This window comes from Heteronotia binoei, chromosome 1 (genome assembly GCF_032191835.1).
Source record: "Heteronotia binoei isolate CCM8104 ecotype False Entrance Well chromosome 1, APGP_CSIRO_Hbin_v1, whole genome shotgun sequence".
In the NCBI taxonomy this organism is placed as follows: Eukaryota; Metazoa; Chordata; class Lepidosauria; order Squamata; family Gekkonidae; genus Heteronotia; species Heteronotia binoei.
In genome coordinates this window covers 175,446,864-175,473,583 of record NC_083223.1, presented here as the reverse complement: position 1 = coordinate 175,473,583, position 26,720 = coordinate 175,446,864, and the positions used below count along the sequence as shown (strand labels likewise).

Sequence of the window (26,720 nt, the reverse complement as noted above, 5' to 3'; positions counted from 1 at the left end):
CTTGGGTAGCCTAACCGACAAAGTGGGGTCCCATATCTGAATCTAATATGTGTGTGATGCCTCACCGAATCCATATGTTGCTAAAGAGTAAGCGAGTTGTTGTAGTAGCTGTGTTGTTTTTGCAGGGGCAGGCTTCCATCCTTTTGCTGAAAGGATCTATGATTTAACCTGCCATGAGTGTTCTGTGGGAAGGGTGGGCTAAATAAATAAATTGTGAGACAGTACTTGTTTCCTCAAGCAGTGGATGGAAACAGACTGGTAAAGTCTATCTGAATTTGGTCCCATGGACCCTCTAGCCTTTGATGTTTAGAGAGGTGCTTTTGCACCAGTTTTGTTGGCATTTGCCATGGCACAGGAAAGATAGCTGTCTACCAACTGTTCTACTTTATTTATTTTTTGCCATCTTCCTGGGCTGCTACTTTTGCTAGAGCATTTGTCTGATTATTCCAAATGCAAACATCAGTTGCTTTTTTCTTGTGTCTTTCTACGTGAGTGACCCAGGTGGAGCAGTTCTTTTCTGAATTAGGGTGGCCATGTGGAGCCATTTATCCGTGTGGGAGATAGATTTCCCATCTGAGGTTTTGCAGTCATTGGCCAGCTACACAGGAAGTCAAACTGTGCCTGCCTTGACAGTCTTGTTGAAATCAGTGTAAATAGCTAAGGGACAGTAAAGTGGCTCAAACTCCAGAATGGCTCTAAGGGCTTCTACTTCTGCAGCCTGACTGGAGTGAGGGTGAGCTGTGCCTTTAGGGGTGTAGGAGTCAGTTGCTCCAATTGCTTCGTATGGGGGGTGCCTGCAACATGGAAAGACGAGCCATCGCAAAACCAGCATTCAAAATTCTATAGCTGTGCTTCTGCTAGGGACCCTCCCCGTTCTGCTAGCCACTGAAAATGCTGAAGTGGGGAAAGGGGACATTCATTTTGTTTGCCTGTAACTATAAGGCCATAGAGACACAGGGGATTCTGTCTGTTCCTTTTAAAAATCTACACTTCACAAGGGCTAGTGTCCATTGTGCAATGTGGGTATTGGAGACTTGGCTGTTCTGAATTTTTCCTTACAGGGAGTGTGAGTAGTCTGCACAATTACCTTGGCACCTCCAGTAGTGAATCTCCCCAGACAAGGTCCAGAAAGACTTTCTCACAAGGGATGAATCTTGTTTCTGCAGGGCTCAACTTTCTGGATGCATAGGCTATGATTCTCTGAGCGATTGCTGCTGAAAGAATGTAGTTCCAGTGCTTTCGTCTGATGGCTAGATAAACATAAAAGGGTTTTGACATGATAGGGTCCTTAGCCATCTAGCAAATAAATATAGGAAAGGGAAAGGATCTAAATTATATACAGCCTTCTTAGACCTTAAGGGAGCTTTTGATTCAGTGCACAGGGACATTCTGTGGAAGAAACTAAGCAATATGGGGATTGATAAGCATTTGCTTCTCCTGATAAAAAGACCTTTACTTTGAAACCACTTGCCAGGTTAGATGCTCGAAAGATGGAGACCTAACTTCTAAGATTGCAATTACAGTGCGTGTCAAGCAAGGCTGTATTTTGGCCCCTATATTATTCAACCTTTTTAAAAATCAATTTTAAATGATTTGGCACCCTTTATGAGCTGTGTTAATGGATATTATCCCAAATTAGAGAAGAGACACATCGCGCTATTGCTATATGCTGATGATGCTGTTCTCTTCTCACTTTCAAAAGTTGGGCTGAAAAAGATGCTAATTCGCTTTTTAGTTTATTTTGACAAGAACAAGCGTTCCCAGAATTCTGATAAGTCCAAAATTATTGTGTTCAGTCAGACTTGGAAGCCCTCCAAATGGACTATACGAGGAAACCCCATTTGAACAGGTGAAGAGTTTCAGATATCTTGGTATTCGTTTCCACTACAAGGCTAATTGGGCCACTCATATTAAGGAAGTGATAAGATCTGTGAATAGCAGTGAACTCGCAATCTCCCGTTTTTTCTATAGTAAAGGGAACCAATTTATACTTGCTGTTCTTAAAAGTGTTCAACTATCAAATATGTGCCAAACTATTATATGGTGCCCCAATTTGGATTTCCACCCTTAATGAAACAGTTGAAAGAGTTCAATCTAAATTTCTTAGGAAAATTTTAGGGCTTCCAGCTTGTATACTTTATGCAGCAATATGCCTTGAGACAAACCATTTAGCCACAAAGGCATGGATCTTAACTTTCAAATTTTGGCTGCATCTTCATTTCAGAAGTGGGCCTAATAGTCTCATTGCACATATGCTGTACGAATCTTATCTATCTGATTGGCTGACCCACACTGAAGAGAGAATCATATCAATGGGGCTTAGCATCGATGATCTGACCCTTTTTTTGGAGAAGCATGTTTTTGTCATGATTAAACAGATTAATTGACATGGAGATTCAAGACCTTAGAAGTCTTGCTTCTGGGCGTTGTTCTCCCATGCAATGGGGGATTCCTTTTAGTGGCTGAGTGAAACCCTTGTGGGGTTCTTTTAAATGCATACTGTCCTCAAAAAATGAAGGCAAATCTGTACCAGCAGGACTCATGTAGTCTGATGGAATGGAATGCATTAGCCAAATCTATTACACTGTAGTATTTGGCTCCTGCAGCAGTGGCTGACAAGATCTCATTGTATTTGGCCACAACAGGGGCAACTGGAGGAGGGGTGAAGGGCTCTGAAGTCTACAGTCCATTCTTCAAGTTCCTCCATCTGCCCTAAGGACTGGCCATAAGGGTGCATTGCAAGTGGATTGAACTGGAGTAATTAAACCCCATTTCAATAATGCTTCAATAGTTTTTCCTGTGCCTACCTCTGCTTTTGTAAGATATTTATATTGCTTCTGAGGAGGGGGATATTTTCCTTCGATAAGGACACAAGTGTCCTTTACTGTGCCACATTCTGCTTTGTCTTTAACCTAAACTGCTTTGTCTTTAACCTAAACTCCTGCGTCCAGAGACACAGATAGATCTTGCTGTTGCCCCTCTTTCAAAGCCGGCTTTCCCAATAATTAATAGATCATTCTGTGAAACAGTTGTGCCCAGAACACCATACATTATGTGGCTCATAGAGAGGTATTGTTCTAATGATTGCATACATACGTAGTATAAGCTTTCATATATAAGGGTGTATACATAGGGCACCAGATGGCCTCATGTCCTTGTACCCTTTCCTTGGTAGTAGCTTTCTTTCATGCTGTGCACTATTGGGAGTGCAGTTCAGATGACATCCAGTTCAGATGCTTATTTCTTCTCATATCCAGGAGAGAGGGACTGTAGATCCTGCAGGAACTGACCATAGAAGAGTTGATAGGGGCCTAGCTGGTTCCTTCATCTAACAGACTACCAGCTTGAATTCAGTATCAGATTTCTGAGAAACTCAGCAAGTCTGTAGGCCAGCAGACATGTGTGACAAGTAGCCGCTGACTCATGTTGTTTATCAAGAGCCAAAGATAAGAGGTGGAGTATGAATGAATGGAGTCTGAACAAGTAGAATTGGAACAAGTACTAGCCATTTGGTGGTCTTGAGGCCCTATAAGAAGTGGGCAGTAAACAGTTCACTGGAAATACAGCAGGAGGAAATGCTATAAAATCCTGGGGCTTGAGAGATCACTCTTCAAACTTGAGTTGTCCAAACATTTCAAGGACTTGGCCACTCCCTCATGGTATGTATGAAGTGTGTGTTTGTGTGTGTTAGTGTGGCAGGTTATTTGCTTTGAGCTCAATAAATATTACTTTGAAATTAAGAGATTATATTGGCTGGACATTCCACTCTTTTAGGATAAGATTCTTCAAGCACACAGAACTAGGACCTTGATCAACCCCTTGGACCTCATGAAGCCTGAGCTTGTTTTGCTTCTGATAATATCACAAGGGCTCACAAGTACTTAAAAGTCAGTATATCCATGGAGGCTATTTTCCAGTATGTCATGTCTTGCACCCTCCCTTGCATACAATTTACAAGCTCTGCATCCATGCCAAAAAGATTGCAAACCCACATTTGGGGGCACTGCTTTTGTTGAGAACTTTGCCACTCACTTTGCTATTGAAGCACCTCTCCTTCCCTGAGTCAGTTAGAAACACAAAACTGAGAGGAAAAGAATCCTTTGTTCAGCAATCCCTTGTCAGGTCCATCATCATGAAGCCTGTCCCAACAGCAGTCTGCTGTCAGAGCATGAATATTTGGATCAGCTAGCCTTCCTGCTCCACAGAGGAGGGTGTTAGTAAGATGTTGTGTTTATGTAATAAGAAGCTGTACTTTTATTTGTGTTCTCTGTATTCTGAAGTCATGGAACCCTACCATCTTTGTATGTGCTTTGAAGAATAAACCTTTTAAAAAATTGATATGCTACTTGGAGGAGAGGAAGCTTTCTTGATGGAGATATATGAAAGCACAGGTACAGGCATACTGTTGTTGATCTGGGACTGGCTTAGTAACATCCCCTGTATTTTTAAAGATCTCTGGTTGTAGTGATGGTAGTACCAAAAATTGCTTGAATTTAATAAGATATGAGGTGGTGTGCATTTAAAGTAGTCTTAATCCATTCACGATAACAGAATCCATGTTTCTCTTCTCCCCTTAATCCATTTTCCTTCCAATAACAGAATACTAAGACATTTTTTCTTAACACACTTTCTAGGCAATCATTAAAACAGAGAGACTGAAAGCTGAACAAAAAGCACAACAGAAGAAACTGCAGTACCTGAAGACTGAGTTGGAAAGAGTTACAAGACAGCAAGGTATTGCTTTTTCACATTTTGTCCCCCCCCCCCCCTCGGTTCCTCTGTATTGATGGTGTTAGCTGTTGCATAAAATGGGGTTCCATGGCACTCATTGATACCTCTCTTGGCAGGAATGTTGGTGGAGCTAGATAGGGCTTTTCTCCTAGGCTGGGCAAACTGAAATAACATTGTTTCAGTGGCAGTTCTCTACTATTCCAGTGCATTTTTGAAAGTACCCTGTTTCTGCTCTGCATTCTACTTCCTTCAGCAAACAGTTAGGAGACCCCTTGTGTCAGAATGCCAAAAATGCCTACGCAAACAAAAAGGTTGGGATTCTAGAGAGAAATAATCCCTGTTCTAGAAAGAGGGATTTATGTCTTTTTACCCTATTACTACCTTTGACATTCCAGTGTATAATATAAACAGTGACAGTTAATATACTTCTTACATAACATTACACAAACTCACAGTAGTTCTTTAATAATGTTAATTGTTTAAACAATGTTGCATGTTAATATTATTAATTTCCTTTCCATAATTTTGATTGGCTCAGGGCTGATGCTGAAGAATAAACGTAGGGTGAGCTGTAAAGACCCTCTACTAAGACAAGTGAATCGAGCCCAACGCAACATTAGGATTGAGATTGCTCGGCTGCAGGTAAAGACTGAAACAATGGAGAAGAAACAGTTTGAGCTTGACAGGGTATTGGGAATAGGCCTTCTACTTGACTTCTGACATTTGTGCTTAATGATCATGGTTGGAAAGGGCCTCTGTTCATTCAAAACATTCTGCTTGCTGTGGACTCTCTTCATTCACTTGGAGCAGTTTCCCTTTAGAAGAAAGAATTGGCACTTCCTAATCTTTCCAAGAGCCATTCTTCCTCCTGACTCTGTAATGAATAATTGTAAATACCTCCTAGTTCGCACTGTCTGGTTTAGCCAGTTGGTAGGCATATTTTACTACCTGTTGGCCAAGATTTCAGAGATGAAAGAAATAATTATACTGAAGGAAGAAATTGTTTTTTACTGATTGCAGTTGACTGTGTGACTACTAACTTAGCCTCATATCTGTATCCCATTCCACTTTCTCTTTAGAGAGTTGGCAGTAGTTGTGTGGCTTAATGGAGCAGCCTCATAAAGGACCTGACTATGGGCCCGGGAGGAAGTGTGCCTAGGCTCTCCACAAGCTGCAGAGAGGAGGAATACAGGGTCGTTGTCTGAGACCCTGCAGGCTTAGGGAAAAAAGAGATGGTCACAGAAGGGGAGTTCCCTGAGAGGTATGGTTTGGACACTCCCAGATCCTCTGCACAAAGAAAGATTCCATTTAGTAAAATAGCAGTATGGAACCCCATTCTTAGATTTGTTTTCCAGGCCAGCCAATGCCAAGGTGAAAATTTTTCAAATCACCTATTGTAAGTTTATGGACCTGTAAATTCAATTCCTCCTGTTGCACCTTTGTCCATACTTCCTGAGTCAAGAACCATTATTCTACACTAAGCTTTATGGTTGGGGGCTAAAAGGGCTACACTAAGAAGCTTGGGTTATTATGTGAGTTTAGACTCCCTTTTGGCATTGGACAAGTGTCCATCAGAAGGTTCTGCTTGGACAGCTGGATGCATTTCTTTCTCCCGTAGTAGGCCAGGTCCACTATGTGTTAAACATCCTCCATCCAGGATTGGGAATTGGGTCATAGCCAGCACTTCGGAAAGCAGGTATATGTTCAGGTCACACACACACAGCACCATCTTATTCCTACCAACATGTGAAGCAGTTCCTAAAGGCTGTTCTCCTGTTAGGTCTTATGCACACAGAGGAAGCATGTTCCACTGAGGAACTGCTCTAACTGCCAGGAGGTACTTCCTAATGTTTAGCTGGAAATTCTTTTGATTTAATTTCAGCCCATTGGTTCTGGTCCAACCTTCTGGGGCAATAGAAAGCAATTCTGCACCATCCTCTGTATGACAACCCTTCCAGTACTTGAAGACAATTATCGTATCACCTCACAATTATCTCCTCCAGGCTAAACATACCCAGCTCCATCAACCTTTCCTTGTAGGACTTGGTCTCCAGACCCCTCATCATCTTTGCTGCCCTCCTCTAGACATGTTTCAGATTGCCTATATCCTTCTTAAATGGTGGTGCCCAGAACTGAACAAAATATTCTAGATGAAGTCTAACCAAAACAGAGTAAAGTGATATCATCACTTCACGTGATCTGGACACTATACTTCTGTTGATACAGCCCAAAACTGAATTTGCCTTTTTAGCCACTGCATCGCATTGCTGACTCACGTTCAGCGTAGGGTAAACTAGGACCCCTAGATCCTTTTCACGCATACTACTGCCAAGACAGGTCTCCCCATCCTATAATTATGCATTGGATTCTTCCTACCTAAATGCAGAACTTTACATTTTCCCCATTACAATTCATTTTGTTTTAGCCAGTTTCCCAGGCTATCAAGATCATCTTGTATCCTGTCTCTGTCTTCTGCTGTATTTGTTACCCCTTCCAATTTAGTATCGTCTGCAAATTTAATAAGCATTCCCTCTGTTCCAGGACAAATCCCTGAGGGACTCCGCTTGTCACTCCTCTCCAAGAGGATGAGGAACCGTTAACAAGCACTCTTTAGGCGTGATCTGTCAATGAGTTACAGATCCACCCAACAGCAATAGGATCCAAACCATATATAGACATCAAGCTGACGAGTCAGTAGTTACCCAGGTCCTCCTTTTTCCCATTCTTGAAGAGGGGACAACATTTGCCCACCTTCAGCCTTCTGGCACCTCAACAATTCTCTAAGAATTCTCAATAATAATAGCCAGAGGCTCAGAATTAGCCCCACAAGTTTTTTTAGTACCCTTGGGTGCAGTTCATCTGGCCCCAAGGACTTAGTTTCATTTTGTGATGCCACGTCTCCTTACCTCCCCCCCCCCCCCCCGGAAGGCAGCCAGAAGATCTCAGGCTGGGTGGGAAGGCCGGGTTACTGTCACCCTGTCACCTTCGTCTTCTGATTTAAGGCTGGCCTCTTGCCTTGGTGCTCTCTCTGGTTCTTAGTCTCTTGCCAGCATCCAGCTCCACCATTCTTCCTCATCAGCCCCCTTGCGTTGGCCACCTTCTTTATCCCCTGCCCTGCTCCCCCATTTGTCAGTTTTCTAGGCCTCTCCCTCCTTGATAAGCCAGGATACCAGCATCGGCTCCTGGCAGTCATGTGGGTTGGACCCGCCCCCCAGCAGTTGGGGCATTATCCACTGCCCGCAGGGTCAGGAGGCTCCTTCTGTTACCACCTTGGAGGAGCGGCACGGCCATGAGCCCTGTTGTGTTTCTTCCCAGCCAAACACTCCTCAGTGTGGGGCTCTGGGCTGCTTCCCGGACAGCTCCCTCCCAGGTGGGTGTGCAGGTTGCAGGGCCATTGGCTCCTGGGTTGGGGGACATATCCAGGGCTCAGGGGGCAATTGCGAGAGTCTTGAGCAGGCACAGGCGTGACACATTTGAAGAAACTAGATGTTTTATGTATTACCCCTATGTTGATCCTAGGCTGCAACTCACTTCCCTCATCATATGTTCTATTTTTGCCGTGTTGAACACCTTCTCTATAATACTCCTTCTCTACAAGCATTTGTTATTTGTTTGTATTCATCCTTGGTTATAAGACTCTCCCTCCATTTCCTAAATCAGGGGTGGCCAACGGTAGCTCTCCAGATGTTTTTTGCCTACAACTCCCATCAGCCCCAGCCATTGGCCATGCTGGCTTTGGCTGATGGGAGTTGTAGGCAAAAAACATCTGGAGAGCGGTTGGCCATCCCTGTCCTAAATGAATTTTTTTATTTCTCAAATTTTTAAGAGAGCAGTTTATGGAGCCATGCCGGCTTCTTTAGGCTCCTCCCATTTTTCCTTCTCATAAAAACAAGCATTACAAAATGAGGAGCAGCAGAATAAAAAGTCTTACAAACAGAGGCGGCAAAACTACTCAACAGCATGTGGCTGATGGCTAACAGTATGACATAAACACCATAATGGTGAAATGCCGGACCAAGAATTTCACCATTATGAGGACCAAGCTAATATCCCGTGGGACAACTGGTGCCCTTGGAATTGGGACCTCTTTTATCCTGGCAGTCTGGAAGCCTGCTGCTCCCCCTCAGTATTCTTATTATATGTTGCTATTCTTTTTAAATAGATGGGCAAGACATAATTCTCAAAATTTACAGGGGCATGATCCAAATGGAAGGGGATACATGGATACCCATTCTGATCTTTGTACCACGAGCCTGAAGAAGAGGTTCCTGTGGCATCTCATCATAGTTCTGAGAGTGCTTCAGACCCATCTCCTGATGATACTGTAGGTGGCCCGACCACAGTATCTCCTAGTGAGGACCTCTGTCTCTACCAAGAGCAAATGCTAAGAATAGCAAAAATCTTGGACATTGACATTTCCACTTTGGACAACTGTATGATAGAATATTGAGTTTTCTATACCAGAGGTGCTGAACCTATTTGTTATGAGGGCTGGATCTGACATAAATGTCACTGTGTCAGACCAGGCAACATGTGCCATAAGGTTCTAGAGATGATTTCAGATGCCAAATGGTAATAGCAGGCTTGATTGGATTTAGGTATGATATGCAAAGGGGTAGTAAGCATGGAGATATCAGCATTGGTAATGAGACAAGAAACGTAGGTCTCAATTCGGTCCAGGAGGATGCAAATAATAAATGGAAATAAGTCCAAAAAAGTGAGTAGTGACTCAGAAAAGCTCATACCTGACCACAAATTTTGTTAGACTTTAAGGTGCTATTGCACTCTTTCTACTGCTATTAGAAACCACAGCATTCAAAAACCAGTAGAGGGACATTTTAACCTTCCAGGACATTCACTTAGTGACCTAAGAGCAGCAGTTCTCTTATTTCAAAGGAAGATTAAAGAGACTGCTGAATTGCAACTGATAATGATGCTCAAGACAAATGCATCCTCCTGGACTGAATTGAGACCTTGGTTACTTCTCTCATTACCAATGCCTGTTGTTGACTTTTGGCATCTGAAATAACTCCACATTCCAAGATATAAGGTTGAGATGGACTCACATTCTAGCTATATCTGAAAAAGTGAGCAGTGACTCATGAAAGAAGAAGAAGATATTGGATTTCTATCCCGCCCTCCACTCCGAAGAGTCTCAGAGCTGCTCACAATCTCCTTTACCTTCCTCCCCCACAACAGACACCCTGTGAGGTGGGTGGGGCTGGAGAGGACTCTCACAGCAGCTGCCCTTTCAAGGACAACCTCTGCCAGAGCTATGGCTGACCCAAGGCCATCTCAGCAGGTGCAAGTGGAGGAGTGGGGAATCAAACCCGGTTCTCCCAGATAAGAGTCCGCACACTTAACCACTACACCAAACTGGCTCTACACCAAAAGTAAATGCCCTGCCACTAGGGTTGCCAGGTTCTGCCTCCTTCCCAGTGGGGGACTTTGGGAGGCATTCCTGGAGGTGGTGGGCACATCCCCAACATGATGCCATCACTCAGAACTGACATCATCACATTGAAAATGTGCCTGAAACCCAAGAGGCATATTTGCTGCTTAGAATTCAGACACCCTCTCTCAAATGTCCCTCTCTGTCCCTTACAGTCTGATTTAAATGGTTCTCCAGCTGATTGGCGGGCCACATGCTCCCACCAGTCAGCAGGGGGGCCCTTTAAGTCTGGTAGGAGGGGAAGAAAAGAGGTGGCCATTGGTGGGTGCTGTCCCCTCACCAACCAGCTGGCCAGTGATGGGCAGGAGCCCCTGAAATTGGGGATCCTCTCTCCCACCTGGGGATTGTCATCCCTACCTGCCACATATTTTGTTAGTCATTAAGGTTCTACTGAACTTTTGTTCCCTTCCACTAATAAATATTGCAAGCTGTGCTGTTAGGTTTCTTTCCCCTCCCATTTGTTAGAATTGGAAAGAGGGATCACCCCAAGTGAAATAATATGTTGATTTCAGACTGAGTAAAATCCACTCAGTGCTACTGATAATAAGATAGTTTAAAAAGAAAAGGGGAGAGTTAATGAGAAGCAAGGTAACCAGTGAGGTGGGAAGGAAGAGAAGGAGACCAGTTGAACTGGTATATATGGAACCATGCATGTATTTTAAAATACTCAGCCATCTACTTCCAGTCCTAAAACAATAAAATCCAATGCAAGTGTTGTAATTCCTAATCAGGCTCTTTTTGAAAGAAAATAAAATCCCTGATAAGAACAGAGAAATCTAATCATTAAAAAAACCCATTTCAAAATATGCCTAAATATTTTCTTTTTAGTACCGTTTATCCCAGATGCATCTCTTTCCTGACTTCTTCCTGTTTTGTGTGTGTGTGGTTTTTTTGAGCTTCATTAAGATCTTTTTATTATTTTCTTTTAAAATACAGGAATGCAAAAGTTAGATTAACATTGACAATATAAGAGTAAAAAGCAGTAACACAAAATATGTAATATCTATCTTCACATACCAATGTCAGAACATGTTTAAACGTTAACAATATAATAAGTTTCCTTTTTTAATGTGCGTACATATGCCAAAATAAACAGTAGATCAGGGCAATCTTAATGTAAGTTGTCCTTGTCAGAAGAATCCCCCTCCAATCCCATAGGAAGTATTTATGGTTTAGACAGGGCTCTGAGGTTTTCCAGTATGCATCCCTCCCAGTCAGTCTTCCTAACTGTACCAAGAGTGTATGACGTAGTTGTAATGCATCTCTGCACACAGGATTGCTGTTTTTCCATATTTGGATGACTGGCTTATTGTGGCTCCCAGTCGTGACCTGCTGTACAACCATGTTCACTGCATCGTTTCCACCTGCAGTAGATTAGGCCTAATGGTAAATTGGGAAATGTCTCCCCTTGAACCCTCTCAGCAAGTTCAGTTTATTGATGCTTCCTTTGATGCTATCACAGCTAGAACCTTCTTGCCTATAGGCAGGACTAAGAGCATTCAGATAATGCTGTCATGTTATATAAGAAATCATTTGCAGCCTCTGCAGGGAATCCAAAGACTATCAGGATTTATGGTCTCAACTACTGCAATGGTTCCTTTGGCAAGGCTGAACATATGAAGCCTGCAAATCTGGTTCATCAAGAAGTATGACCATAACAAGCGTGCGTGTGCACACACACAAACCAAGACAGTGTTTTTCAATACCTAGGGTGGTGGTTAGGTCTCTGCCGTGGTGGCTAGGTGACACTAACTTGTTCTCAGGTAACTTGTTCCCCAAGTCACCCTAACCACAGATCATTTGCTGTTGTGTTGGGGTGCTCACTGTGAAGGCTTTTCAGTGCAAGGCTGGTGGCCTTCCACACAGACTACTCCCCATATTAATCTCTTGGAACTTTGTGCAGTGAGATTTTCCCTTTTAGATAGTCTCAGGGGCAGGAGCATGTTGATCTAAACAGACAATACAGCAACTATATTATTTCAACAAACAAGGAGGCACAGGGTCCTGGAGGCTTTGCCCTAGAGGCAGTAGCGGCTTGGGAAGTAGCTATGAACATTGTAGCTCTTCCCAGGGCCATCCATATAGCAGGGTCCTCAGATACAGAAGCAGAGAGGCTGAGCAGGGTCTATCAGACCAATTACAAATGGTCTATCCAGTACAGATACATCAAAGCAATTTTTAACACATGGTGATAGCCTCAGGTGGACATGCTTGCTATGCAGAGTCCAAGAAAGCACCAGTCTTCTGCTCCCTAGCGAGCAGCATCCAAACTTCCTTGGGAGATGCATTCTAGATCCCTTAGTTGGATACCCTCTTTTATGAATTTCCTTCCTTCTCCTCTCCAAAGCAAAGTCATAGGGAAGATAGTGGCAGATCAGATGGATGGCATCCTAATAGCTCCCTTCTGGCTCCACCAGATCTGGGTTTTGGAGCTGTTTTGCTTAGCAGACACAGATAGCATACTGTTCCCTCCCACCTGAGACCTATTGACCCATGGTCTAGTGCTACACTTGATGGCATGGAGGATTCATCAGTAGAGCACTCCTTGTCCCAAAGAGTAAGAGATATCTTGCTTCAGGCCTGTAAACTCTCAACAAGATATTCTTATGACAGAAAATGGGCTTGTTTTGAGTCCTGGGTGTTTGCTAAAGGCAAATGCCCTTTTACCTGACCATTAGCATCAGTGTTGGAATATCTGTTGTCATTTAGTGGTATTTTCAGCACAAGCTCATTTAGTGGTATCTTCAGTGAAGACCCAGCTAGCGGCCATTGCCGCTTTCCACAAGAAGGGACAGGGAAGTACTGCTCTTGACCATAAGTCGGCTCAATGTTTTTAAAGGTTCTAACCAATGTCTTTCCCCCTATACCCTGTATTATTTCTCAGTAGTCACTGCTGTTAGTATTGGCTAGGCTGATAAAGTACACTTCGAACCTTTAGCTTCCTTCTCTCTTTAGCTTTACTTTCAAGAATGGTAGCATTCTTTAGTGGCCATCACCAACCAGAAGAGTCAGAACTGGAAGCCCTGAGGGTAGATCCACCTTTTCTTAAGTTTTAGTGGTGTTTAGTAAGCGTGTGGTATTACACCTGAGTTTAGACTTCCAGCCTAAAGTAGTCTCCATGTTTACCTAGTGCAAGAAATTGCTCTACTGGTATTTTTTTTTTCCTGCTTGAAGTTCAGAAGCAGAAAGGGTCCTGCATACTCCGGATGTTAGGAGGGCCGTCCTTTACTACATAAATAGAATCAAGTCATTTAATAAAGACAAAACACTATTTATTCGTTATTGGAGCCCCAAAAAGGGAATACTGCTTCAGTGCAGTCCATGTTCATATGGGTGGTTGCTGCTATTTGTTTCTGCTACATTGCATCTGGAGAACTGTGTTCACTCAATGTGAAAGCACATTCCACTTGAGCGCAGGGGTTATCTGTTTTTATCTACGAGGCCCCCTGCTGGACATCTGCAAGGTGGCAACTTGGTCAACGGAGGACACATTTGTGAAACAATACGGTTTGGATCTCCAGGCCAGAAAATGTGGGTTAGGCAATTCTACAGACTATGTTTCAATGAGAGACTCACCCCACCTCCTCTGGTGAGTAGCTTGCTAATGGTCCCAATGTGAGGCTGCGCAAGAAGACAGAAGATGAAAACAGAGTTGTATTTACCTATAACTGTTGTTCATCAATATTTCCTGTGCAGACAAACATTCCCTCCCTCCTGTTCTCACAGGGCCTATTGTGCCATGGAAAATGGGGCTCACAGTGGCTTAGCAGGAACTAAGCAAAGGGGGCGCCTGCCCTCAGAGTGTGTGGTGCATTGGGCAGGAATCCCAGGCATACACTGATTCCGAAAGGGGTGGGGTGCCCCCTCTTTGGAGTTTTTTAGATAGAAAGAGAATGTCTGTGGCCAGCCTGCACAGGTGCAGTCCCATTGATGAACAGCAGTTACAGGTAAGTGCAACTCTGTTTTTTCCCCAACTCTCAATAAACATTTTTAAATTTATAAATTCTTGCCGCCCTCTTTCCAGATGTAACCAGTCTGTTAATACCATGTACAAACTATTCCAAACTCTCCAATCATTCTTGGACATCCAGCCATTCATTTTCTTTCATTTATTGGCTATGTGTGTTGCACCCAGTAAATTGGAAATATCACATTAGTATCCTATTAGTTGCAAAGCCATTCTTAGATGCAAATTATAGTCTTTTACGATCTCTTTTGAAGTTATTTTCTTGATCTTCTGCCATGAGACATAACATTTTAATTATGCAGTATTTTTTTTATTATGCTGGGGGGTTCTGTGTTGCGCTGGAATGAAATTTTATCTTAAACAATGTATTTTATATTGGTAGAAGTTCAGAGAGTTTCTAGTTCTTCAGATCTGAAATACCTATAAGAGTGTGTGGGCTTTTTTTAGCAGGAACTTTGTTGCATATTAGGCCACACATCCCTGATGTAGCTAATCCTCCTGGAGCTTATAGTAGGTCCTATATTAAGAGCCCTGTAAGCTCTTGGAGGATTGGCTACATCAGGGATGTGTGGCTTAATATGCAAAGGAGTTCCTGCTACAAAAAAGTCCTGGAGGTATCTATTAATTCCTCTTCTGTTTCATAGCAAGTACAATTAAGTGGGGAAGGATACTGAGCTACAACTCTTCCCTAATGTAGGCATGGTCCAGTAGCCGTTTCCACTGACAGAAGGGATTTCTGGGGTGGGGGTGGGGGGGTGGAGTGAGGAATTCTGCTGTAGCCCAAAATGCTCTCTGAAATGGTGTGAACTGCTGTGTGTGTTGAGAAGTGATTGGAGAAATGTTCTCCTTCTGTTTGTGGATTTGCTGATTCCAAGGCTTTGGTCTATACTGCTTAATAGTGCTGGGGTTTCTTTCTTTTCATAGGAGTGTTTGAATAAGAATCCATTCTGCAAAGAGAAGAGGAACTTGGACCATCAAGCAGAACTGACTCTAAATCAAGAAACAGAATGTGGCCAGGAACAGAAACAGTGTGAAGAGCAGAAAGAAGCTAAAGATGAAGGGAGTACAAAAATGGCAAGGAAAGAAGAATTGGAGATTACCAAAGAACTGGGGGAAGAGGTTGATGAAAATGATAGTAAAGGGAAAGAAGGTTCTTATGGCCAAAAATTAACAATTAGACTTACGCTGAAGAAAGATAACATACAGGTTGAGAAGGAGGAAGGCGAAGCAGAGGAATCCCAAAAGGAGCCAAGCCAGTCATCATCTGAAAAGTGCAACTTGAGGAAAACTGAGACAGATAATCAAAGTCGAGAGCAAGATGTGTCTGCTCCGAAGGCTGAAAGTGTTGAAGAGGGCAAATGTAGAGAAAGCAAGTCCCAGTCTGGAAGTCCAGATTCAAAGCAGAAAATCATGGTGATAAAGACGCATAACCTTGGGATGAGGACAAAGGAACGGAAGACTGCAAGAGTAGCAAACATGCAACAACAGTTTAAGAGTTTTGACAGTCTGCATTGTCCTCAGTTTACATTGCCACCAACGCCACCACTGTCTCTATTTCCACTCCCTAGTTCAGGGCTTTCCTACAATATGCACATTCCTCCATTTTCAGACAGTTTATTGTTCACCCTCCATAGGGCTACAGAGGAGAGGAAACAGAACTTCTAGGAAAGATAAGAAACAAAAGAAGAGTGAAATTTAAATGAGCTGACAGACTTAGAAGTCCCCCTTATCCTTAAAAGATATTTTAATTTGAGTAGTCTGATAAATCCTTGTGTGTTTGTACATCTTCATTTCAAGGTATCGGTATACAATATATCCTTATTGCAAACTGCTAGTTCTTTTGCACTTAAAAATGTGTCTGAAAGATTAACCACTAGACTCCTTTTTTTTTCCTTCTGCGATTGTTCAGATTTTGAGTATCTCTTCAGGTCTCTGAGTAAAATACCTCAAGTGTATGTTCCCAAACTCTTGCTAAAAAAGAGGACACACCATAAAAATAACTTCACTTCCCTATTCTTGCTAACAGAAGTAATCTGCTCTGTGCAGTCTGAAGAATGTCGCGAACAAAAGAAATATTCATATTTTTGTTCTTTTTTTCTTGTATAATTTTTTCTCTATAATGCCCTTTGACACTTTTTGAGGTTTGGTTCACTTCCCTACATTGTTGTTACAGTTCCTTACCCTACCATATTCACCTGTTTCTCTTTCTTAACCTCAATCTCTACTACCCAAACTATTACAGTGCTTGGTTCTTGTACCATTAACTTCCAAATCCTGTATCAGCTGTTAATATCATACAGGATAGCGCGCCATTGATAAGATAAATTCATTATTATCTTTAAACATGTGGAGGTCTTTGAATATTTTCCTTTTATATAGTACTATTCCAAAAATGTAGATCTATGTAACCCTTTGTTGTAATTTTACAAGAGTTTGTTATGTGAGCATAAAATATAGAATGTTGTTCTAACAGGTTATCCAAATGATCCTTGGAAAAAGAAAAAGTTCTGTCAGTACACAGAGGGAAATAAACCTGGAAGTCACCAGCAAAAAAGAAAAACTTGTAGTGCCACCAACCGAATGGAAAACAAAACTAGAAGCAGAACCTCAAAGGTGCTCCACAAGGACTAAGCCCAACATGTTTCTATAAAAACAGGACCCTTCAGCAGGAGCTATAAAACAGGTTTTTAAAATCTAATATTAAGACCCTTGTAACTTTTCAGTTTTCATCCCCCCAATAAAGAATAAGCCAGAAAACAGTTTGATTGCAAACTAAAAAGTGCATTCTCCATATACAAATTTAAAAAGATTCTTAAAGCAAGGAAGTTAAGGGGGAAAGAAACGATAGAAGTATATGAAGAAGAAAATCTAATGCAAATATCTATAATAAAATGCTGCATTTCACACATTCTCTTTAAAAAGGTGGGAAGGTACCAGCTGCATTTACAGTAAGAGTTCTTCAACAGTGGAATCAGCACCCAAGGGAGGTGGTGAGCTTTTTCTCATTGACAGTCTTTAAGCAGCAATTACCAAAGAGAATCACAGATAGTACATCCAAGTTATAACAAAGAACTGTGACAATAATGAATGCAGCTCTTAAATAAATTAGGATCATGCATTAAATTGTGCAATTGATTCTCCCTATACAACATAAATAAAAGTTTTCAAATCACATATATTTAACATAGTCCACTTTAATATAACAGTCAGTATAGAAATTGTTTCTCATGTTCCAAATTCCCAATTTGAGGGGGAAAGTTCATAAGTCCAATTCCAAGAGACAGACCATTAGAATTTCAAGCCCCTAGGTCCATGGAACCACCTACAAAACTGTTCAGTCCTATGGGTTGGTCTTGTTTCTCCTGGGTGTTTTTTGAGCCAAGCTGCATCTCTGGCTGCTGCTCAAAGTCTGCCAGTGAGGGGGAACTCACCACCTTCCTGGATAGTTGATTCCACTGTTGAACAACTCTGACTGTACCTCTTTTCTCTCCTCGGCACTCACTGTATTCTTTCCACATCCTTTTGGAAGTGAGGCCTCCAGAACTGCACAGCACTCCAGATGTGACCTGCAGATGTGTACAGCAGGACTATGACATCTTGTGATTTGGATGTTATGCCTCTGTTGATACACCCCAAGGAGGCATTAGCCTTTTTTGTTGCCATATCACACTGGCTGCTCATATTTAACTTATGGTCCACCCATACTCGAAGATCTTGTTCATGCACTCTGCTACCCAGAAGTGTATCCCCCATCTTGTATGCATGTTCTTCATTTTTGTTACCCAGATGTAGAACTCGGCACTTATCCTTGTTAAATGAGAGCCAGTTTGGTGTAGTGATTAAGTGTGCGGACTCTTATCTGGGGGAACTGGATTTGATTCCCCACTCCGCTACTTACAGCTGCTGAAATGGCCTTGGATCAGCCATAGTTCTCTTAGGAGTTGTCCTTTAAGGGGCAGCTGCTGTAAGAGCTCTCTCAGCCCATCTATCTCACAGGGTGTCTGTTGTGGGAGGGAGGGGAAGTAAAGGAGATTGTGACCACTCTGAGGTTCAGAGTATAGGATGAGATATAAATCCAATAGCATCATCATCTCAAATTGCATCTTGTTCACATCCTCCCACTCTTCCAGTCTGCTCAGATGTCATTGAATTCTATATCTTCTAGTGTGTTTGCTTCTCTTACCAATTTGGTGTTATCTGCAGATTTAATTAGTCCCTTCACTCCCTCATCCAGACCATTGATAAAAATATTGAAAAGTACCGGTCCTGAAACCACCCCATTGGACACCTACTTCAACTAAAATGAAATGCCATTGACAACTATTCTTTGAGTGTGAATCTTCAGCCAGTTCTCCGGTGGTCTGGACAGTGGGTCGGTCCGACTACTGGGTATAGGCTCCTCCTCCTCTTCACAGGGTCGGGTCTTCTAAATGATCCGAAGGGGGGGAGTGGCCTATACCTCCCAGCTCCCGCCAGTTTTTTTCCCGGCCCTGCATGAGCAGGACGGGTTCTTCGTGAGCGCTCCTGAAGAAGCGCAGAAGATCCGAAAAAGAAAAATTCTCTGTCTTTTAAAAGACGCTGCAGGCTGGGAGAGTAGGGGTTAGCCCCAACAAACCCAGAAGGAGAACGATCGCGCAGGGCTACTCAAGAGTAGACCCTGCGGCAGTGTGGAGTACATCGGAGGCCAGGAGGCCCTTTGAAGCTCCGTTTCCACCCAGGCGCGAGTGGAACGGAGCGGAGAGAAAAAAGCCAGCGTTTTTGCGGCAGCGGTAAGTCGTCCCGCGGCGGGGAGGACCTGCGCGGGCGATTTAGAGCCTGGGAAAGGGGTCCTTTGCTCTGGCGCGCTGATCGCAGGCTGGGACCCTGAACTGACTAGCTTTTATGCTTGGACAGACGGGGGAGCCTGGTTAAGAGCACCTCTAAGGTTTGGGCTGGTAAGGTGCTGCTAACTCAGTTAGAGGGCGCATTTTAAACTGCTACCCTCCATTTTGAGAGTTTTCCCGCTCTTTTTTGCTAGTGTTCTCCTCTCACTTCCCTTATAGGGATCTGTGGTGCATCAAAATGGCGGCCAATTCCCAAAGCAACTCCCCGAGCGAGTTAGACTTGCCTCTACTATCAGGAACCCTGACACCTCAACAAGAGGCTCAGAATCCCGACCTTTCAGGGGAGGATGCCAAGACCAACCTACTGCAGTAGCTTAAAAGGGAAATGTTAAAAGAGTTGGGGCAGGACCTCTTTCAGCGACAGGACTCCCCTTCTCCTCTGACGAGGCAAAAGAGGCAAGAGGGAAGAAAAAGGGGCAGAGACCCCAGTCCTAGTGATACTCTGGGGCGATCTAAGAGCAAGGTCCACCCGGGTCTGGATTCCCCTCTCCTGAGTGCGGCTGAAGAGTCGGAGGACTCTGATTTACAGTCTGATAAAGAGGAAGGTGAACTATCTGATGAGGAGGAGAAAAACCTGACACTGTGCAGTCTAGACTTTTCCCCTTTGAATACTACTCCAAATTGCTCCCTAAGGTTTTGAGAACCCTTAACTTTGTGGCCACACCTAAAGAGGATGAGGAGTTGGACCCTGACCTTCCTACAGGTTCAGGGGAAATGATGCCAAAGCTGAGCAGTGCTCAGACTGGGGTTCCTTTGCCGGCGGCCTTTTTTGTTCTGGTAAAGGTGGAGTGGGAACGACCGGCTAAACCTAAGGCCAACCAACAGGTCATCTCTAAACTATATTCCCTTATTCCACAGGCCACTAAGAGGCTAAAATTGCCAACGGTGGATGATCCTGTGACTAGTCTAATCTCCAACTCGGTCCTACCCATGGATGCAGATGGTTTACCCAGGGATCCATGTGATAGGAGGATTGAGCAGGCTTTACGCAAAGAGTTTGAGGCGACATCATGGGCTATTAAAGCGGCCACAACATCATCATTGTTCGCTAGAGCAATGTGCACGTGGTCCAACAACTTAGCAGCAGCCGATAGTGGAGCTCCCAAGGAATTCAAGGATGAGCTTAAAAAGATTGCCCTATCTGTTGCCTTTGTGGTAGACAGTTCTTTGGACATCATGCAACTAGCGGCCAGAGCCATGGCTTGTGGCGTGGCAGCTAGACGCAACATTTGGCTGCGGAATTGGGAGGTTGATACTGCAGCCCAGGCTAGGGTTGCAGCAGTACCTTTTAAAGGAACCTTGTTGTTTGGAGAGGGCCTAGATAGGTACCTTATCGAAAACAAGGATAAAAAGAAAGTCCTACCCTCTAAGGGTAAAGAAACAAAACAGAGAAAGCCCTTTCCTTCCTTTCGGGACTCCAAGAAGCAGCCCAGATCAGGCCCCTTTCGTTCCTTCAGAGGAAAGTGGCAACAGAAAGGGCGTGATTCCAAACCCTATTACTCTGGAAAGTCAGACCAGAGTTCCAAACCCTCTTCCAAAAAAGGGGGATCTCAATGACTACACCCTTCACCAGACAACAGGGAGAATAGGGGGTCGCCTCTCCTCATTCGCAGACATCTGGAACCAATCTATTCAGGACAAATGGGTTCTAGAGGTAGTGGAACATGGCTATGCCATAGAGTTCCATTCCCCCCCTCCCAACCACTTTCGTTGGGTTCCACGGAAAAGAGATTTGGTGGCTCACAAAGCTATGCTGGTGGCCATTCAACATCTGGTGGATATAGGAGCAGTGGAACCCGTTCCAATATCCCAACAGGGTTTAGGAGTTTACTCCATAATATTTTTAGTTCCAAAAAAGAACGGGGAGTTCAGAACCATCCTGGATCTGAAGTGGCTCAACAAGTTTGTTCCAACAAAGCACTTCAAAATGGAGACCCTTCGGTCAGTGTTGCTAGCCATTCAGCCTCAGGATTTTCTGGCCTCTTTAGATCTATCAGAGGCCTACTTACATGTGCCCATTCGGGAATCACACAGGAAGTTCCTACGTTTCTCCTATGGGGGGGAAACATTTTCAATATCGGGCATTACCGTTCGGCCTGAAATCTTCGCCCCGGGTCTTTACAAAGATCCTGGTGACCCTGGTGGCGGAGCTGAGATTACAGGGCGTGGCCCTGTTTCCTTACCTGGACGACATTCTGGTGAAGGGGGGGTCATTCCAACAATGCCAGGAAGACATTCACCGGACAGTGACCATGTTGCGCAGTCACGGATTTGTGGTGAATCTGGAGAAGAGCAATCTTCTTCCCTCTCAGAGGCTAGGGCATCTGGGAGTGGAGATAGATACAGCTGTGGACAGAGTATTTGTAACCCTGGAAAGACGGGAGAAGTTCTGTCTCCTCTTACGGGGGATTCTACAGCAGAGCAGGGTGTCGGTTATGGTGTTAGCACAGCTGCTAGGGATGATGGTCTCTTTTCAGGACCTACTCTCCTGGACCAGGTTCCACACTCGCCCCCTGCAGTTTTTCCTCCTACCGTTTCAGGACGTTATAGGGAACAAAATCCCCAAGTTAGTGACATTAACACCAAAAGTGAAATCCCAGTTACAGTGGTGGATGGACCCGCATCTTTTCAGTTCAGGTCATCCTCTACGCGAGCCCCTGAGGGTCTGTATGACCACAGACGCCAGTCTATGGGGTTGGGGGGCCCACTCACAGGATCAAATGATCCAGGGTCAATGGGAGCCCCACGAATCGAAACGGAGTATCAACTTCCTGGAACTCAGAGCGATTCGGCTAGGATTGCAGGGTTTGCAGGCTGTCCTGAATGGTTGCCATGTCCTGGTGAAAACGGACAACTCAACAGCCAAGGCGTACATGAATCGGCAGGGAGGGACCAAGGTGAAATCTCTCCATGCCGAGGCAAAAATTCTCTTCGAATGGGCGGAGAACAATCTCCTATCGATCAAGGCAGTACATATTCCTGGAAAGGACAATCTTTTGGCGGACTGGCTCAGCAGACGCTGGCTGGATCAGACGGAATGGATGTTGCACAGAGACACATTCCGTCTGATAGTGGACAGATACGGACCGGTGACGGTGGACTTGTTTGCCACGGCAGAAAATCGTCAGGTGGACAGGTTCTTTACCAAAAACAGAGACACAAGAGCAGAAAACACCGATGCTCTCAGCGCCGAGTGGCCAGTGGGACTCCTGTATGCCTTCCCACCCCTTCCTCTTTTGCCCAGGGTGATTCAGAGGGTGGTAGACTCACGAGCGGAGATGGTAGTAGTGGCTCCCTTCTGGCCGAGACGATCGTGGTTCCAGGAGCTTCTAAGGTTGTCGGTCCAGCCTCCTTGGCGTCTGCCGAAGAGGGACGACCTTCTGTCTCAGGGCGGCATGTTTCACCCTCAACCAGACCTGTTGCAGTTAACAGCCTGGAGGTTGAGCGGTTGCAGCTCGAGGGACTAGGTTACAACAAGAGGGTGGTGGACACTGTTGGCATCACGCAAATGTTCCACGAATAGGGTATATAATACCACCTGGAAGGTCTTTTCTTCATGGTCGACCCAACGAGGGTGGGACCCGATGTCGGTTACAGTTAAAGGTATCCTCGGGTTTTTGCAGGAAGGGGCAGACAAGGGGCTTTCCACCAGCACGTTGCGAAGGCAGGTGGCGGCTATTTCGGCTATACAAGGGGTGCGGGGACGTAAGACCCTGTCAGCGCATCCGCATGTCAAAAGGTTTCTGAGGGGTGTTACTCTTCTTAAACCTCCACAGGTACACAGATTTTCCTCATGGAGGTTGAATGTAGTCCTACAGGTCTTGTGTGGGCGTTCCTTTGAACCGCTGGCTTCCTGCAGGATCAAGGAATTAACCCTTAAAACTCTTTTTTTAGTAAGCATCACGGCACGAAGAGTGTCTGAGTTAAGGGCATTGTCGGTTGATAAGGAACTTTGTGTTTTCCATAATGAAAAGGTGGTTCTGAGACCAGACCCATCCTTTATTCCTAAAGTCAATTCCGTTTTTCATAGGTCCCAAGAATTGGTTCTTCCAAACTTCTGTCCCAATCCTCAGTCATCTAAGGAAAGGGAGTTACACTGCCTAGACGTTAGGAGGGCGCTTAGTTTTTATATTGAGCGTACCAAAGAGTGGAGAAAGTCTGATTCCCTGTTTGTTTCGTTCAGTAAAAAATCACAGGGACAGCAGGTTTCCACTTCTTCCCTTAGCAGGTGGCTGCGGGAATGTATTGGTCTGGCCTACAAGGCCCAAGGTCAGAACCCTCCAGAGGGGATCACAGCTCATTCTCTGAGGGGTGCGGCAACATCAGCTGTGTATCGGTCCTTCCCATCATTAGAAGCTGTGTGTAAGGCAGCGACTTGGAGATCGGTACATACCTTTACCAGACACTATAAGGTGGATAAATGGGCTTCAGCGGAGGCGGCCTTTGGGAGGCGTGTGCTGCAGCATGCACTCTAAACAGGGAAGCCGGTCCCGCCCGGAGATGTCAGCTTTGTTACGTCCCAGTAGTCGGACCGACCCACTGTCCAGACCACCGGAGAACGGAAGATTTGGTCACTTACCGTGAAGCTTCCTTCTCAGTGGACTGGCAGTGGGTCGGTCCGGCCCACCCGTCCGAGGTTGAGCGGCTTCCTGGGTTTTGGAGGTGGATCTTGGAGCCTCGTCTGTTCCTCTCCCGAGTGATGTTGCTTTTCTGTATTGGCAATGTTTTGTTTCAATCTCCTATTTAGGGGTGTTTGAAGCATAATGAACGATTTTCCTCGTTCATCTGCCTCTGTATGTGAATGGGGAGGTTGTGGAAATCTTTTATTCCTAGGGGGATGCGGCTTGGATACACCTGGCGGGAGCAGGGAGGTATAGGCCACTCCCCCCCTTCGGATCATTTAGAAGACCCGACCCTGTGAAGAGGAGGAGGAGCCTATACCCAGTAGTCGGACCGACCCACTGCCAGTCCACCGAGAAGGAAGCTTCACGGTAAGTGACCAAATCTTCCGTTCTCTTTTCACCTAACTATCCTAGAATCTAGTCCACAGTCTTCAGTTTACCCATCAGAACATTTGAAGTGGGCCAGATTGTTCTGTTGTTATGGGGGCCAGATGGTTTAGTGTCTGTTGTCATTGATCTTAGGAAGCAAATGCCTGGCAGAAGAGCATTGTTTTGCAGGCCCTGCGGAACTGTGCAAGCTCTTGCAGGGCCCTAACCTCCTCTGGAAGCTCATTCCACCAGCACGGAACTACAACAGAAAAGGCCCTGGCTCTGATCACCTTGAGCCTGGCCTCTTTGAGGCCGGGGATTGAAAACAGGTTTTGCGACCCTGACTGAAGTACTCTCTGAGAAATATGCAGGGAAAGGTGGTTCCGAAGGTATGCAGGTCCCTGGCCATATAGGGCTTTAAAGATGATAATCTTGAAGCGAATCTGGAAAGCAATAGGTAACCAGTGCAGCGCTTTCAGCACAGGTTGAATATGCTCCCATAAAGGAAGCCCTGTTATCAACCTGGCCGCAGCATTCTACATTAGTTGAAGCTTCCAGGTTTGGGACAAGGGTAGCCCCATGTAGAGGGTATTACAGTAATCCAGTCTTGAGGTGACTGCAGCATGGATCACTGTCGCCAAGTCGTCGTGTTTGAGAAAGGGAACCGACTCTTATCAGCTGAAGGTGACAGAAGGCTGATTTTACAGTGGCTGCTACCTGGACATCCATTGTTAGAGAGGGATCCAGGAGCACCCATAGGCTTTTAACCTTTGGCGCCAGCATAAGTGGTGCTCCATTAAAGGTTGGTAGAGAGACCTCCAGTCCCGGACCATGACGACTTAGACACAGGACCTCCATCTTTGTCAGATTCAATTTTAGTTGACAGCCTGAGCCATCTAACCATGGCTTGTAATACCGTGGACAGATCTTCCAGGGTGGAGTCAGACTGGCCAGCCATCAACAGATACGGCTGGGTGTCATCTGCATACTGATGGCATCCCAGCCTAAACCTCTGAACAATCTGAGCAAGGGGGTGCATGTAGATGTTAAACAACATGGAGAGACTGCCACCTGTGGCACACCACATGTAAGTGGGTGCCTCCAGGATACTTCCTCCCCTATCGCCACCCTCTTCCCTGACCCTGGAGAAAAAAGGAGAGTCATTGAAGGGCCAACTCCTGGATCCTGAATGCAGTCGACAGGTCCAATAGCAACAGTACTGCTGAACCTCCTCTATCCAGATGCCTCTGGAGGTCATCTGTAAGGGCAACCAAAACCACCTCCATCTTATGACCCGGACAAAAGCTGGATAGAAAAGGATTGAGCATTGAAGCATCATCCAGAAAGTTTTGTAGCTGCACTGCTACCACCCTTTCAATGATCTTGCCTTAAAAAGGCAAATTTGACACCAGCTGATAGTTTGCTGATATGGCCGTTGGCCGGGTCAAGTGAAGGTTTCTTTAGAAGGGGGTGGACCACTGCCTCCTTAAGAGGCTGGGGGGAGGTTCCTTCAAGTAGGAACTTGTTGACATTTTCTCTCAGAGGAACCCGAAACTCTTCTCAGCCAGTTTTAATTAGCCAAGATGGACAAGGGTCCAGACTTGAGTGTACAGTGGAGAGCGTTCTGGCAACTTCCTCCAGGCTAAATGGAGTGAAGTAATTAAAAACCTGACTAGAAGACGTGTATGGAGCCTCGAGTTAATTTACTCTGTCTCAATTGTGGCAGGGAGGTCGTGGCGGAGCGTCAAGACTATCTGCGAAAAAGCTCGCAAAAGCCTCACAGCCGATATCCAATTCCCTAGCGTTTGGTTTACCCTGTGACAGGGTAGTTAAGGACTGAATTGAACTAAACAATTGTGCTGGGCACGAGTTCACATAAACAATCATGGTTGTAATATAGACTTTCTTAGCAGCCTTGACTGCCACCTCATAGGTTCTCAAAAACGACCTATAAGCTGTTGTTGTCATTTTGTCATGGGCACGCTGCCACTGCCCCTCTAGCCGTCTGAGCCTCCATTTCATAAGCCATAGCTCTGGAGTATGCAAGGGCGCCAGCTTTGAATGGCGGCGCACAGGGCACCTGGGAGCGATCTCATCGATGGCTGTGGTGAGCCTGTTATGCCAGATCTCCACTAGCTCATCTAGAGAATCGGCAGAGGGCCAAGGGTCCTGCAGAGCCATCTGAAGCCACATAGGTCTATCTGACTCTGTGGGTGAACTAAAATACGCTCGCCATCCAAACAGGATTGAAGTGGAATGTTCATACGGGCTTTCAGGGCATGGTGGTCTGACCATGGCACCACATCAGCGGTAATACGATCCACTGTCACCCCTGTCGCAAAGATCAGATCCAGAATGTCTCCAGCCTGGAGAGTGGTTGTTATATTTTGAGAGACCCCAGTGCCGCCATGGATGACACCAGGTCCGCCGCCTGTCTGGAGCCCACATCATCAGCATGGACGTTGAAAATATCCAAAATCAAAAGCCTTGGGTGTTCCAGCACTCAGCCCGCTATGGCCTCCACAGGGGATGGTAAGACACTGGCTGGTGCTTTGGGCAGCCGGTACATCAGCCAGATAGCCAAACTCTCCAACATCACATACCATGCCGACACATTCAATGCCAATGATCTTTGGGGACAGAAGAGCCCAGAATGAGTAAGCCTCTCGAATGAACATGTGCATGCACACTTCTTC

At 45.0% G+C, this 26,720-nt stretch overlaps 1 protein-coding gene across 1 annotated transcript in view; it reads left to right on the top strand.

Moving 5' to 3' along the window:
- LOC132575596 (zinc finger protein 318-like) overlaps positions 1–16,710 on the top strand; it is a 47,398-nt gene extending 30,688 nt beyond the window's left edge. Inside the window, exons 7-9 of the mRNA XM_060244385.1 lie at positions 4,635–4,734; positions 5,270–5,373; positions 15,075–16,710. Of these exons, the coding sequence (XP_060100368.1) occupies positions 4,635–4,734; positions 5,270–5,373; positions 15,075–15,815 (945 nt within the window). The 3' untranslated portion in view covers positions 15,816–16,710. The remainder of the gene's footprint in view (positions 1–4,634; positions 4,735–5,269; positions 5,374–15,074) is intronic.
- Positions 16,711–26,720: the final 10,010 nt, after the last annotated feature.